The sequence below is a fragment of the Balaenoptera ricei genome, chromosome 10 (genome assembly GCF_028023285.1).
Source record: "Balaenoptera ricei isolate mBalRic1 chromosome 10, mBalRic1.hap2, whole genome shotgun sequence".
Classification (NCBI taxonomy): domain Eukaryota; kingdom Metazoa; phylum Chordata; class Mammalia; order Artiodactyla; family Balaenopteridae; genus Balaenoptera; species Balaenoptera ricei.
In genome coordinates this window covers 43988811-44004691 of record NC_082648.1, presented here as the reverse complement: position 1 = coordinate 44004691, position 15881 = coordinate 43988811, and the positions used below count along the sequence as shown (strand labels likewise).

The 15881-nt window shown below is 57.5% G+C and overlaps 1 protein-coding gene across 4 annotated transcripts; it reads right to left on the bottom strand.

Moving 5' to 3' along the window:
- Positions 1-292: 292 nt before the first annotated feature.
- ACVRL1 (activin A receptor like type 1) lies at positions 293-15375 on the bottom strand. 4 transcript variants are annotated; one of them, XM_059935921.1, is made up of 12 exons: positions 15361-15375; positions 14701-14878; positions 12820-13056; positions 10084-10152; positions 9263-9514; positions 8865-9076; positions 8517-8616; positions 7987-8133; positions 7420-7695; positions 6631-6828; positions 3957-4087; positions 293-2747 (listed from the first exon to the last, which is right to left on the bottom strand). In XM_059935921.1, the coding sequence occupies exons 4-12, from the start codon at positions 10145-10147 to the stop codon at positions 2613-2615; spliced, it is 1515 nt and encodes a 504-aa protein (XP_059791904.1). In that variant the 5' UTR covers positions 10148-10152; positions 12820-13056; positions 14701-14878; positions 15361-15375; the 3' UTR covers positions 293-2612. The 4 variants fall into 4 exon arrangements, with proteins under 4 accessions (XP_059791904.1, XP_059791903.1, XP_059791905.1 ...); XM_059935920.1 differs by lacking the exon at positions 15361-15375 and having other exon boundaries at positions 14701-15072; XM_059935922.1 differs by lacking the exon at positions 15361-15375 and having other exon boundaries at positions 12887-13056; positions 14701-15072.
- Positions 15376-15881: the final 506 nt, after the last annotated feature.

Below are 15881 nucleotides of genomic sequence, written 5' to 3'. Positions count from 1 at the left end.
GGCGGGTAAAGGCAGGCGATCCCCCGCGCGGGGGTGGGGCGGGAGGCGGCCGCTGGGTAGCCCTTCGGCCAGCAGAGGGCGATCCGGAGGCGCCGCGAGCAGGCTACTCCCAGCCGGCGGTGGGAACTGAGATTTGGCTCCAAGTAGGGGCCTGAGCCAACTGTGACTTGTCTCTCAAGGGCAAAGCCCGGGCAGGATACCCTGGGACCCTCTTCTTCCCCGTACCCTCTGGTTCCCTCTGCGATGGGCCACTGCAGAGGCACCGGGCTGCGAAGACTCAGCAGGAGCTCCGGACCTTCAACCATGCTTTATTGAGGACCTACTATGTGCTAAGCACGAGCTAAATGCTCCCACGAACAGTATCTCCAGGTTAAGAGACTGTCATTTCGGCCTTGGAACACCGTCCTGAATTCAGAAGCATTATGCAGACTGCTCTCACCAATGCCTCCTTCTCTCCCTGGCCACAGCTGTCCTCCCAACTCTGGCCCCTTCCCTCAACCCTCCCCCATCACTCCGCCTCTTGCCTCAGACCTTCTCCTCTTAGGGATTTTCCAGCCTTTGGGGAGCTGCTGCCTTCAGTTTCTGGCTGTAGAGTCTCAGGAGACTTTTAACCCCCAAATCCAGTGGAGATAAAACCCTTGAGGAGTGTCCTGATTCCTGGGCTAGGTGGGTTCCAGTGACCAGAAGACGTGACACTACCGGGAAGCAGAGTGCCCCACGACGATGTGGGAACGTGGCAGGTCCATGTAGCTTTCTGTTTCACCCAGTTTCACTTCCTGGTTCTCCTCCGGGCCTTGCACAATGCTGGGAGGCAGCCTGGGAAGGTGCCTCTCTGACGGTGGAAGGAAGAAACACTCGAGAAGCCGAGAAGCCGGCCAGGGAGGCTGTGCTGGGGCGTTTCCAGCAGGAGGGGAAGGAGGCTGTGTTTCCTTAATCTCCTGTGGACAACTGAGGGTCCTTCTCCACCCTGTCCCAGGCTGAGGGCTGCGAGGCCACGTCTTCCCAAGTTTGGGGCTGTCATGTCCCTAGCCGGAGCCCTGCTCCTCACCCCCAACCCTTAGGCCCCACCTCCAGCCCCATCACCCTCCAGCCCATCTACCCGCCTAGGATTCAGGGTAACCTCCTCAGCACATGGACATACACCCTTGATATTTCCAAACGCCGAACTTTCCATGTGTTTCTCTACAGCCACCAGGTTCTTCCTAGACACACACTCTCTGGGGCCCGGCCAAGGGTATGGGCCCGGGCCAGGGGCCAGTGGGGAGCAGGAACCTGGGTGCTGCAGGCTTGCTGACTGGAGCCAGATTTCTTCTGAGCTTTGAGGCCCTGCAGGAAGCTGGCCCCTGGCCCCTATCAGCCCTGGGCAGAGAAGGCGAAGCTACAGAGCAGGTGAGTGGCTGGCTGGCTTGCCTTCCAGAAGGCCCAGGGCTGTGTGAGCCCAAGGATGGCCACAGACATGGGTTAAGGCAGGAACTGGAGCTTGGAGAATTAAACTAGGAGGCGTTTCAGACACCCTTGGCCTCAGCTAAAGTTATTTTCAAATCTCCATCTTGAGGCAAATTGCCAGGGGCTGGGGCACAAGGAGTACAAGAGACTGATGAACTGAGTTCTGACACAGGCTAAACATTTCAAAGAACTTTAGAGCTGAAAAAAAACCTCAAAAGACATCAGGACCAAATCTTCATCTACAAATCTTTCAATATGTAGATAAAGAAACAAAGGTCCTGGGCCAGCGAAGGCCTACTTCTTGTCCTGTAGAGCAAGCACCCGGACCAGACCCTGGGTCTCCTGACTCCCAGCTGAGCCCTTCCCTGGCGGCCGTGCTTGGCTCCGACATCCTCTCAGTTTATTCTGAAAGTCCTGGGCCTTGCCCATCTGACCTGCCACCTCTCCACTGGCCTATGACTCTGCCACACCCGCAGCAAGACTCCTTGGGTTTAATGCCACAATAAGTCAGCTAGGAGGGGAGTGGAGGAGGGCCCCAGGATCAGGCAACCCACTCTCCTGGGCAGCTAGCATTCAGCTAGCGGGGGTCCTGTCTAGGAGACAGCGGCCCAAGGCGGCCTGGAGCTGAGATACAAACCCACGGAGAAAAACCGATGGGCCTGGGTGTCTGGGGCTTGGGACAGAGGCTAAAGCCTGGCAGGGCAGGGTGTCTACTGAAGGCTGGACGGGGCCCTGTGCCACCCTGGCAGCTCTGGTGGGGCGGTGGGGGTTGACTGACGGCAGGGGATAAAGTGCAGGCCCAGACTCTGGGCCCGGGACTGGGATTCCCTGGCTTGGCCACCCTGGCTCTGAGGCCTCTTTTGCATCGGGTCCTGGGGGTGGTAGGGGGTGCACCCAGGGCGTGGGAGTGGGGAGCGAGCCCGGCGTCAGGGAGCCTGCTGCCTTGAGCGGGCCAGACGGTGGCGGGTGAGGTGGGGGGATCGGGTTTCAGCCCAGCTGTATTTCTGGCTGGATGGGCTGGGGGCCGAGTTGGGCAGGCACAGCTGCCCACAGAGGGGCACTCCCCTCCCCAGCGCACACTCACAGAACCTCTACCCAGACAGGCCACCAGCCACTGCCCACCACACACACTGCAGGCAGAGGGGAGTCAGGCTTCAGGCCTGCGGCTAGTGAATCACTTTGGGCTTCTGGAGGCCGTTGCTGAGCTTCTGTAGTGTCTTCTTGATCCGCAGCGCAGTGAGGCGGGCAGAGGGGTTTGGGTACCAGCACTCCCGCATCATCTGAGCCAGGCCTGAGAGGACCTGTGGGGAGGGAGAGCGAAGCAGAGGAGAGAAAGCAGAGACACGGGTCAGGGAAGGTGGAAAGGAAGAGGCGAGGAGGATGCCCAGTAGTGGGGAGACACGAGCAGAACAGAAAGGATGAGAAGACGGAAACGAGAGTGTCAGAAAGGAGGGGGAGACGAGGGCCAGACGTGGTAAGAGGGAGAATGGCGGGAACCAGGCAAGGATGAAAAAGAAAGATAAAAATGGAAGAGGAAGGGAGTGGAGTGAGAAGGGGATGGAGAAAGGCAGGCAGGACGGAAAGAGATATGTAACTCAGATCTTCGGGGACACCCTCTTGTGAGTACACCCCGCCCTCATCTCCACCAAGATCCAGGAAAGGGGAGATCTGCAGGCCTCGGGGCTCCCACATGCCTATCTGCAGCGGGACCCCAGTGTAGAGGGCAGTGGCTCCCAGCACCTCCACCAACCCTGGCTGCGTCCTCAAAATGCATGTGTCTAGGGAGGAACCCATCCCAGGAAGCTCAGCGGTCCCAGAGTGAGCCAGCCTCACTCCACCTCAGAGCTCAAGCCGGTTCCTGAGACAGAGTGTATGTGTGTGTGCACAGGAGTGCATATGAGTGGCTTTTTGTGGATCTGTGTGTTGTGCAGAAATATACACGTGTCTATGTATACATACATGTATACACATGTGTACGTGTATTCATTCTTTCCATAAACATTTATTGAGTACCTATTGTGTGCCAGGCACTGTGACAGGTAACAGGGAGATAAGGGTCAGCAAAGGAGACATGCTCTTCCTCTTCATGGGGTCAACAGTCTGGCATATATGTGCATGTGTGTGTACCTGTGAGTATGTGTTTGTGTAGAAGCGCGTGCATGCCCCTGTGTGTCTATATACACATATGCATGTGTCCTGTGTAAGTATATGGAGTGTTTTGAGAAAGAACAAAAATGAGCAACAACAACAAAAACTTCATGGCAGGAAATGCAGCAGAGAGCCTCTGACTTTTCAGGCGAGGTGAAGTGTTCTGGTTACCAGAATAACCAGAGGGTCCCAGAGGTCCACAGGCAAGGACGTGGGAGGGAGTACCCAGAGAAGTACCCTGGACTCTGTCCCCCCAGAATCTATCCAGGTGAAGCAGAGGCCAGACACAAGTTCCTGGGCCCAGAAATCCCAGCTGTGAGCCACCACCCCACGCCATCCCAGCCCCACCAGAGAGGCCTTACCGGGTCTGCAGCCAGCCGGTTGGGGATAGTGGGGGTCTGCTGGTCAACACACACCACCTTCTTCATGTCCTCAAAGCTGGGATCATTAGGCACCACATCATAGAAGGGTGGCCTGTAGTCCTCCACGATGCCTAGGGATGGAGGGCAATGGGACAGTCACTTGGGACCTCAAGGAGGCCCAATATCACCCAGAGGAGAGCCTTGCCCACCCTCTGTCCCAGGGTCCAGGAAACCAGTTGCCTGGCCATGCTACCCCTGAGAGAGACACCATAATATAATAAATATATTTATAAATAATAATAATTACTGCCATTTATTTTACATTTACCATATATGCCAGGCATTGTGCTATAAACACTTTACATGCATTATCCTGTTCGTCTTCACAGCAACCCAAAGACCCATTTTACAGATGAAGAAACTGATGCTCAGAGAAGTTGAGTCCAAGGTTACACAGCTAGTAATGGCAGAGTCAAGACTTAAACTCATTGTATTCCTAGGCCAGATCTTGTTCCAGTCCTTCCACAGCTGCCTCCCACCCAGGGCCTGGGTACTGCTCCGAGGCCCCAACTATCACAGATGCCCCCAAATACCTAATATTCACTGAGCACTTACTATGTGCCAGGCACTGTCCTAACTGCATGGCATTAAATCCTCACAACAACTCTATGAGGTAAGCAATACTATTAGCTCCACTTTATAAGCAATGAAATTCAGGCCAGAGAAGTTAAGAAACTTGTCTAAAATCACACAGGTAGTAAGTGACAGAGCTAGGATTTAAGCCCAGAAAGTCTAACCAAAGCCCATGCTCTTGACCTCCAAGCTACACTTAAGGAAGGGAGGCTGGTTGACTGCTGGATGAGGATGTGGAATGAGGGAAAGGGGGAGAAAACACATCTCCTCAGAGAAAGAGATTTTTACCCAGGTCCAGATCACATCCACCCACTCTCAGGGATGGCACAGGCCTCTGCTGACCCCTTCAGCCAGCAGTGCCCCCTCCCCTGGTCATCCGAAGTGCGTGGTCCTTAGCAGGAGCTTTCTGAAGATGATGCCTGTGGAGCTGCAGGCACTGGGGCAGAAGAGGCCAGACCCCAGAAAAGCGCCCCAGGCCACACCCTGCTTCCAGCCCCAGGCTGGGAGCCGCAGCCACACAGCACAGCCACAACCTCGGTAGAGCCCACGCCAGCTGTGCTCCCCGTGGCGGGCTTCCAGGCCAGCCCCTGTGCTGCTCGAGCCCTAATCAGTGCTGCACAGAGGCCTGAGCGTGTCTAATGGGCCTTTAATCAGCGCCGGCGCTGACACCAGATTACAGTGTTTATAATGCGCCACGAATCTGTGTGGGGCTGACAGAGCTTCCCTCCGCTCCAGGAGTCGGCAATCAGCCTCCCCCTCAGCCCAGGCTGGTCCAGCCTTCCTTTCCTGCCTGAGGCCTGGTCCAAGGGGCTTCGGCTCCTTCCAGGTGCCCCCTTCCCCAGCCCCAGCCTCTAGAGCTCATGTCTGAAGGGGCAGGGACCTGAGCCCATCCAGAGGGTGGTCCCCAACCTGTCAGGACTCCCAGCAGCCTCTCCCCATGGACAGCCTCCGCAAAGACTGATCACTTCCCCACCTGGTCCAGACCGTCACCCAGCACCCATCCACCCCAGGGCTGGGAGGGCACCAGCCACAGGGCGGCCCCCTATATGGGGCCATCAGGAACGAGGTCCCTCTGCCTGCTCTCAGCCCCTCCAAATCTGAGTCCCCTGTGGCACCCACGGTAATAAAGAGGCAGCAGGGAATTCTCTGGCAGTCCAGTGGTTAAGACTCTACACTCCCAATGCAGGGGACACGGGTTCGATCCCTGGTCGGGGAACTAAGATCCCGCATGCTGCACGGCTTGGCTAATAATAATAATAAGGCAGTAATAAGCAGGCACTGCAAACACTATTATATCCCGCATTTTTGTGGTCAAGGAAACCAAGGACCAGAGAGGTATAAAAAGCACGGTAATGAAGAGCACTGGCCCCCAGAGTCAGATTGCCTGGTTTCAGACCCCAGTGCTGCCTCTAGCCAGCTGTAATTCTGTGCCTCAATCCCCACATCTGTAAAATGGGGATGATACTGTGTCAAGCATGCGTCATTACAACAATAATTGCCACTAACATTCACTGAGCTACAGAACAGCTCCAGATACTGCCCTGAACACACTATTTGGATTATCTCAACAACTAGAAATTATTTTATTCTCATCTTACAAATGAGGAAACTGAGGCACAGAGAGGTTAAGTACCTTGCACACAGCAAAATCAGGAACTGAACTTAGGCAGTCCGATTCCCAACCCACGCTCTTAACCACTAAGCAATACCACCTCCCTGCCAACAAAGGACGATTCAATAAGATAATACATGTATACAGCGTGGCATCTGGCACATATTTAAACTCAATAAATGTTAGCTGCTCTTAATATTTTTATTATTATCACTTACCCAAGATTTCACAGCCAGAACCAGACTCAGATGAACCTTAAAATGTCATTCAGCTGGACCAGCTGGTGAGTGGCAGTAAAGGGAATATGGGAGGTCTGACCACAAGCCCCTCAGGCCACGGGCACCAGCCATGGCAGGAAGTCCCATCTCCTGCCTGTCTATCCACCCACCCTATTCCCCTTTCCCCATCCTGTGCAGGGGGGATCCTCACCATTGACAATGGTCCGGCGGGCGATTTCCCACAGCACCAGGCCAAAGGCCCAGATGTCCGTCCACTTGTAGGACTCGAAGCAGTCGGTTCGGATCTGCTCTTCCAGCACCTCGGGGGCCATGTACCGCTTGGTGCCCACTCGCGGGTTGTTGCCGATGTCCAGGTAGTCACTACCCTGGGAGTGCATCACAGCCAGGCCTGTGGGTACCGGGCCTGTCACTCCTGCCACTCATCCCAGCCCACAGACAGGATGGGCCCTGGGAGGCTGGGGTCCGGGGGTGAGGTGGGATGGAGAGAGACGGTAGGACATAAGAGGGGCCGGCAAATGGAGACCCGCCCTGAGGTGGGCTGGGAGACAGCAGCCACGGGGAGAATAACTGTCCCAGTTACACTGTGCTTGTGTGGTGCTCTCTAGGTGCAAGAACCCAGCGAGATGTGAGTAGGGGAGGCAGGCATTATGATGCCCATTTCACAGAGCTGAACCCCAAGGCCTGGTGACGGGGAGCGATGTAGTCAGCGAAGCCAGGATGAGAACCCAGGTTGCTGGCTCCCTGCCCCTTTCTCCTAACTCCTGGAGCTCGGCTGGTGTGGGCTTGAAAAGAACGTTAAGGCAACTTGTGGGGCTCTTGCAGAGGTGAGATGAGACCAAACACATGTCTGTAAGTTTTAAAGCGCCAATCAGTGTCATCACCGACGCCAGGCATCCAAACCAGCAAAGGCAGTACCGCGTGGAAAGGGAGAGCTCACGGACCCCACACCCCCGCGAAGGGCCCGCCCCTCCCCGCTCACCCAGGTCCGCGATGCAGCACTGCAGGTTGCTCTTGACCAGCACGTTGCGGCTCTTGAGGTCGCGGTGGGCGATGGCCGGCTTGCCCTGTGTGCCGAAGATCTCCACGTGCAGGTGCGCCAGGCCGCAGGCCGCGGACACGGCTAGCTTCAGGGCCAGCTGGGGCTCCAGCGTCTGCCTCTGCAGAAAGTCGTAGAGCGAGCCATGCTCGTGGTAGTGCGTGATAAGCCACAGCTGCGTGCTTGAGTTGCGGGAAGTCATGTCCGAGGCGATAAAGCCTGTGGGCGGAGGGTCAGGTGGCTCACCAAGGGTCTAGGGATGAAGGAGGCTCGACGGGTCAGGGTCAGGGCTGGGGACAGAGGATGGACTAGGTCAGGGCAAAGCTGGGGCTGGGGTGGGGGCTGGTCTGGCTTAGGTCAGAGGGGAAGCTGGAATCAGAGGGCTGAGGAAGCTGAGGGCCGGCTGGGAGTCCTGCAGGGTTAGGTCAGTGTCCAGAGGCGAGGTGGTGGTCCAGCCCTGAGTGCGGGGGGATGAGAGCCGGGGGCCTGGCACAGCACCCTCCCGCTTGCCTAGGATGTTGTCGTGTCTGAGCAGCACTGTGTTGTAGATCTCAGTCTCCCGGAACCAGGATTGTTCATCCCTCGAGGAGAAGATCTTGACGGCCACACTCTCACCGTGCCACAGGCCCCGCCATACCTCGCCATAGCGGCCCTTTCCTGATCCGACGGCCGGAGAGGAAGGAGGGGGTCACATACCGGACACACAGAGCCCTTGGGCACAGTAATCCCCAGAGGAGTCCCCCATCATTATGCTGCACTGACTTCATCTGCAGAACCTCTGATGATTATGTTTTAACTTAATCCAGACCCAAAGGCAGCCGGCAAGCCACCCCCATTTGCCTCTTGCTCCACCCCAGCTCCTGCAGAAGGGTCTGGCACTCACCCATCTCCAACCCCCTCCCTGGCCAGCAGAATTCCCATTCGGAGCCGGAGCCAGGCCTGGCCCCCCCTGTGACTCCGGAGGCCAAGAGCTCCCTCACCCCTCCCCCAAGCTCACGGGAGCTCTTGGTCCCCATCGCCCGGGCTCACCCACTGCTCACCCACACACTCCACCAGGGCGACCTGCCGCGCCACTGTCCTCTGCACCAGGAAGGGGAGCCCTGAGCCACTGCCGGTGGTGCACTCACTGTCCAGGAGGTCCTGGGAGCACCGAGAGGCCGCTGAGAGGCAGCACCCACCCAACCCGTTTCTCCCTCCTCAACCTGGGCCCCACCGCTGTGTCTCTCCAGGCTTCTCACTCACCAAGCCCTCCTGTCCAGCGCCCAATCAAATCTCTGAGTGCCTGCCATTGTGCCTTTCTCGGCTACCTGCCCCTCTGGGTCCCCTCTGGCTCTGTGTCTTCTGTCTACCCTCACCACCCTGTGTCCCAGGGTCTCCCAGTCCCATACCCCCAGCATGCTGTCCCCCTGCTCGGATGCCTTCAGGATGAGGCTGGACTCGCCCAGCTCGCTGTTCAGGCCCCGCTGCTTCTCCTGCCTCCGCCGGACATGCCACAGGCCCAGGGCACCCAGAGCCACGAGGACCAGCAAGGCCAGCACGGGGCCCAGGATCAGAGGCAGCTGGCCATCTTCTCGCGGCTGCTCTGGCGGAGTCTGGGTGGCTGGCACAGGAGGGACACTGAGGCCCAGCTTCCACCGGGCCAGACGCCCCCCACCTTGCCACTCTGCCAGTCAGATCCCAGGGTCCTGCCTCCCCCGCCCTCCAGGCCAGAGCACGAGAGGCAAGCAGGGCGGGGAGGGCAGAGTCTGAGAAGACAGGGAGGGGTTGCTGGAGCAGCTGTACGTACCCTCCAGCTCCAGGGACACGTTGTGGTTGCAGAAGGGGCTGTAGCAACAGTAGTGGTTGAAGAACTCGGTGGGCCGCCCCTTGCAGAGCTCCTGGTTCAGGTTCCCGCAGCCCCGATGTTCCTGGAGGTGTGTGCCCTCCTCCCGCACCAGCACTACTGTGCACCAGGCCCCCTGGCAGGTAGGCCCCTTGCAGTGTGGGTTCGCACACGTGCAGGTCACCAGCGGGCCCCGAGAGGGCTTCACGGGGTCGCCTGGGAGACACACTGGAAGCTCAGCTGCTCTGGGCCCAACTCCCCAGGATAAGCCTAATACCCAGGTCTGCCCCCTGCCCCCCCCCGCCCCCGCCTTCTGAGCTCTCAAATCTTTGAGGCCTTGGTCCTTCAGTTCCATCCTCAGATTATCCTTCCCTCCAGTGACTTATCCCTGCCAGGGGCAGCTGCCACCAGGGGAACCAGGCTTCTGTCCCTTCCCTGATCCTAGGACCTCCCCTCCCAGTTCCAGGCCCAGCCCAGCCCCCAGCGCCAACTCTGAGGGCTCTCCCAGTCCCTCCCTGCCAACATCCCCACTGCCCGCACCCCCAGATAGCGGTCCCACCCTGGAGTCCGACAGAGCAGCAGCCTGCGGGTTTGGATCAGGAGGACAGCACAGGAGGGTTGGGGTAGCCGGGAGCTTAGTCCCACTGAGCCCATCTCCCGCCCTCCAGCCAAGCTCCTAAGTCCTCCTCCTCCCCAGCTCCTCAAATTCAGCCCAACAAGAGCTGAGCCCAGATAGCCCTTTCTCCACCCAGGCCCCTGTTCCATACTTGCTGCCCAGTACTCACCCTGGGTCAGGCCCAAGGCCGTCAGTAGCATCAGAAGGGTTCTCCTGGGAGGGTCCAAGGTCATGGTCCCTGGAGAGGAGAAGGGGCGCAATAACATCTATGAAATGTGATCCCTTCAGTGTTTTCAGCCACTGACCGTGGGTCCCTCCCACCCGGAGGAAATCACTGGGAGTTTTTTTGTGGGGGGGGCAGGGAGGCCTCCTCCCTCCTCCCTGTGTCTGGCTTTGGGGAGGGGCCTGCAGGGGAAGTCCTGGTTCACTTCCCCATGGAAACCATCCTGTTAGGGGTAAAGGGTGGGGAGCCATGTTTAAGTGACTGAGAGCTTGGGGGACTCCCAGCTCTCCTGCTGCTGAGTTCAGACTGGAGGGTGCAGAGGGCAGAAGGGGACTACGGGACTAGGGTAGAAAGAGCATCTCCTCAGCAGTACCACCACCCTTCTGTCCCCTGCCCGCTTGCCCACCCCTTCCCAGCCTCCACCCCTGCCCACCCCTTTCCCAGTGCCCCCGCCCCCCCGGCCTGGCTGCCTCAAACATAAACAGGCTCCTGTCTTCACTTCCTGCCATTCAGGGTCCCGACAAGCTGGGAACAGGAATCAAGATTGTTTAGATTGGGGTCTGGATAGAACAGGCAGGAGTCACGCACAGCAGGGAGCAGGACGTATTCTCAGGGCAGGCTGGAGTGGCTACAAGGTCTGCAGGAGCCACCCGGGGCTGGGACACCCCCATGATGGAGTCCTAGGAGGACACCTTGTGAATCACAAAGCCCAGCTCTTATTTTAGAGAAGATGGGGATTAAGACTCAGTCAGGAGAGAAGGCTTGTGCAAGGTCGGGCAGGATTCAGTGGCAATACCAGGAGTACAACCCAGGTGTCCAGACTCCCAGTCCCGTGTTTTTCTACGCCATATCCCAATCCAGGGTGGCTGCCCATGTCTGAGCTCTCAGGGTTGTAACAACGATACAAAGCTTGGACAGTGCTGGGCTGTGCCAGGTGTGAAGGAACCTCTCTGCACCCTCATCAGAGTATAAGACGCCCTCTCCGAGCCACTCCCCGGCCCCCTTCTCTCTCCTTGCCGTCCTGGGAAAGAGTGGGGGTAGGGCCAGTGATGTGGAAGGGAAGTGAAACATACTTAGACGTTGAATGTTTGACCTTCTGTGGCTGGTTGAACTTTTCCAGAAGTTTGGTGGAGAGCATTAGGGGAGTAATTCTGATCTATAACAGTCCCCATCTCAGCTCCCAAACCATCTAGTGCTTCAGAAGCCACCCCCTTCTTCATTTCTCAAAGGTTTAGAATGAGAAGATTAGGGCTGAGGCTGCAGCAAGAAGGACTGAGGTCAGACAGCAAGAAGGACTTTTGAATGGTGGAGAGTATGCAGGTGTGTGCCTGGGGACTGGATCCCCAGGTAGGGGCAGCTGCCACGAGGGAGGGGGAGTGTCTTCTGGCATGACGTGGTAAGGCTGGTAGGGCTGGGCATATGGCCATATAGGCTGCAGAAGACCCCTAGTCTAAGAATGGTGCCAAATGAAGATCCATGATGCTGAGGCTCTGAGGGCAGGATGACTCGGGGGGGGGGGCGAGGGGGGCGCTCCGTGGGCCTCACTGGCTGGTGGCAGCTCTGGCCTTCCTGCCTGGGCTTCCTCTGCCCCAGAGGCCCAGGGCTGGGGGAGGAAACGGAGCCCTGGGCTGCTGCAGCTGTGTCCCCAGCCTCTGCCTGACCTCCTGCCTCTTGCCCCTCCCAGAAGGCAGTGGGGAGTCTGGCAAGCACTCTACAGTGGGACTGGTGGCTGGAGAGGGAGCCCCAGACAAGCTGAATTTGCCCACTGGGGTAAGGGCGAGAATCCATCCTTGGCAGTCTTTGCCCAGAAAGCAGCTAGGGAGAGAGTATGCAGCAAGAAGCAGAAGGGGGTAACAATAGGATGATAGCCGGCAGCCTTCTAGAATCCTCTACCCATGCTTTCACTTCTCTGTGCTCCAGTGCACCCTCTCACCTACACAATTACGCAGCAGAATCACCTGAAGTGCTTCATTAGAAATGCACATTCTTTGGTCTCACCCCCACTCCAGATTCTGATTTAGTCCATTGGGACCAGTAAGAAACATGCATTTTAAAAAATTTCCCCAGGTAATTCTGATCAGTTTGTGTGGGTACCACACTTTGAGAACTGGGTCCTACACAGTGCTGACTGGTCCCCGTGCTTTCATTTCACTGGGCAGGACCCCGCTGGGTGAGTGGGAGTGGAGTGCAGGGGGCAGGGACTCTAATTCCTACCCGGGGACCTCTCCCCCCCTTCTACTGGAGAAGGGACAGACAAGGCTAAACGCTGGAACCGGGGACTCAGAGACACTGCAGAGGGAGGGCAGGGCGCGGGCTTTGTTCAGGACATGCCCAGCCTCTGGGGCCCAGGAACAGTGCAGGGAGGGTTTGGCAGCATTTGCAGAATCCGCCTCTGGTCTAATCCTGGGAATGTAGTGGAGGCAAACTGCGACTGTCCAGTTTTTAACTGGGCCTGACGTAAGATTAAGTACAGGAGGGTGCTGAGTCCAGATCAGTCCCAACTCCGAGCTGACCCTGCCTGATTCGCCCTGAGACTTGACTCTAGCACAAACAGACTCCTGGAGACTGGTGGACTCCTTTCACGTCTAACAAAACTTCTTGAAAGAACTCCTGCTGACTAGAAGCATCACAGTTTTAAGCCAGAAATCACAAATGCTAAACTAATTTCAAATATTAACTTACCACGGTGAAATTCTTAGTAATAAGCGTTAACCTTCTCTGAGTAATACTTATGTGCTAAGTACCGAACCTTGATGGCTGATCTCCGTCCTCACGACAATCCAATAGGGAAACGGAAGCTCGGGGATGTCAGGTTTCTTGCCCAGAATCACCAGGTATGTCTTGATCAACTTAAATTGCTGGTGATAAATCCTCACTTGGTCATTTTATTTCTGCAGTTGTTTGGTGTTAGGTAAGTCCCTCAAAAGAGAAAAAAGAGCAAGCGGGGATTGCATTAAGAGACTGCAGTTTTCATCACCTGCTGCCCAAATGCGGGTTTGTTTAGAAATCATCTGTTTGCTGTAGGCTTAGCCCTAGTTGGGGAGAAGCAGAGTAGAGGTGTGCTCAGAAGGTGGATGTCAATCCCTTTCTCCCCAGCACACCTGAGGGATTGATATAACCGGCTCGCATCCGCAGCAGTGGCTCAGCACAGCAGTGACTGTCATGGGGCTGGAAGCGCCTTGCTCTGCACATCGGCACAGGACCATAAAGCAGAGGACCAGACTGAGCTGCTCATCCTGGGTTGCCCCTTACCGTCACAAAGGGGCACTTTCATCTGCATCACTTCACAGCGCTGGGATGTAGCATCAAGTCTGGAGTTTAGGATCTCAGACAGAATGCAAATGCAGCACAGTATAGCACAGAGGTCAGGTTGTGGTCTCTGGATCATGTAGACCCGGATTCAAATCCTGCTTCTACCACTTAGGGCTATGAGATTTGGGGCAAGTTACTTGAACTTTCTGAGGCTTAGGCTCCCCTATGAAAAATGGGGAATAATAATAGTGCTCATTTCATAGGTATAATGTAGTAAAATTATTTAGCAGAGTACTAAGTGGTACACAGCAAGCACTTAACAAATGTTACCAAAAACCCAACCATCCATGGAGCTTTGGACAAGTGATTCAAATCTGAATCTCTTTCCTCTTCTGTAGGATGGACATAATAACACCTCTTCTGCTAGGCTGTGGCCAGGATTACATGACAAAAATGTATCTAAGTGTCTACATAGTAAGTACTCAATAAATGGTAGCTATTTTTAACCACCTGATAAGATGAGAAGACAGGTACCAGGACAAACAAACAGTAAGGGGTAAGAGATGTCGGACAGACCCTGACTCAGCCAGAAGCTGCCCGTATAGAGAGGGTGAGAGCTATCGTCCACTCTGCCCTTGTCCTCAGAGAAGAAAAGAGGGGGTGGGTGGCCAGTCTTGAGATGGTCATAACAGCACTGGCCTCCAGACTGACCTCCAGGGCAGACTGAAAACCTGGGGTCCCAGGCTGGAGGGAGACTTGGATCCCCTCTGACCTGGATCCTGAAGGAAGTCCATGCATTGGGGATTTATCTGACCACACAGGGTTGGAACTGAGGTTTGGGGGAGGGAGTTACAGTGTCAGATTCCTTTGACAAGAGTGGCCAGGACTGGTCTGGGAAAGATGGGCTTCAAGGGGAGGCTCATCAGTGCGGGGAGTAGACACCACCCCCAGGTCAATCCAGGTTCCTGGAAGGACATGTGACCCCCTTCTCTGTAAGTGAAGGAGGGCAGGGATCCTTCTGCCCATTTTATGGATGAGGATGAGAGAAGAGAGAAGCTAAGTGACGGGCCCCAGGAGCAAAGTTTTCTGATTCCCAGTGCGGGTTCGGTCCAGCCCCCTCCAGTCTTAGGTGGGGTGATGGGCAGATGCTGGTGCAGGGCGAGGGGCGGGCGGCTTGCACTACGAGGAGCTGGGACTGACCCTACGGCGACCTCTCTGAGGGTCTCTCTGGGATATGCCATGGGGAAGGGCCCACTGGGGTTGGGGTCAGCCGCACCCTCCCAACGGCCCGGCCCGCGGACCTCGACTCACCTCTGGGCCTGCCCCGCGAGCGTGCAGCGGGCGGCCTCCTCCCCTCCCCGGCGGCGGCCGCGGTCGCACGACGAGCGCTGGACAGCGGGCCAGGGTCTGGGGTCCGGGCGCGGCCCCGGGCAGGGCTGGGGCCGGGGAGGGGCTGGCTCGGCGCGGCTGGCGCGGCGGCCTCCCGGGACTGGGAAAGGGGCCGGAGCAAAAATGTTTCTTATTCCAGCGTCTTCCTGCCTGGCCCGGCTCCACCACTCCCTCCTAATAAACCGTTTCCTATTGCCCAGCTAGCCGACGGCCGCCCGCTCGACCCTCGCCAGGGCTCAGGGCCGGACCCTCCCCTGCGAGGCTGCAGATCCGAGGGCGGCATCCCCCTCGGCTGCCCCCGCCCGGGATCAAGGCCGCGCTCCCGCCCCCAGCCTCCCACATCCGCCTCCCCGAGGGGGCGGGCCTTGGCCTTGGGCCGCGGGGGTCTCGTGGGGTTCAGGCGCAGAGCCGTGGGGGCCAGTGCTGGGACGCTAGGCACCGTACGAGGGCCGGCCGGGGGAGGGGTGGAGGTGGAGGTGCCCCTCCCCGCTCAGAGCCGCTGAGGGGCGGCCTGGAATCCTGGACGGGTAGGGGGGCACCGAGGGAACGACATGCGGGGAGGGCAGAATGGAGAGAAGTTACCTGTCTTCCCACCCCAAACTCCAGGTCCTCCGCCTAGAAGGCTCAGAAGCACGGGCAGACTTTGGGGCTGGCAGGGTCCGAAATATTTTGGCTCCGCCCTCCCTCCCCCTCCCTCGGGGACTCCCCAGTCTGTCCAAATTCTTCAGCCTCCCCCCTCGGCCCCTTCACCCCCTTCCGCAGCCTCGCACTGCTCAGCGCTCAGCGCAGGGTAAACAGGCCCAGATGGGGCAGCTCTGAGTCAGTGGTGACGGTCTGAGCCCCTCTGGCCGTAGCACAGCTCAGTGACAGGGATACATACCTCTCTCCACCATGGGCGGCCAGAATGGAGGGAGAGGCTGGAAACTGCCTTGGACTGCCCCCCTTCGAGGCCGGCCCCTCACCCCACCAAATGGAGCTTTAGAGTTGGGGACGGGGAGCCTCCCTCGGGACACTGCTGGGACAAGGCGGACAAGATGCTTTGGGGAGGGGAGCAGAATGGCTTCTCCTGGAGAGAGAAGCAAACCCTTCCTCCTCATGCCCTT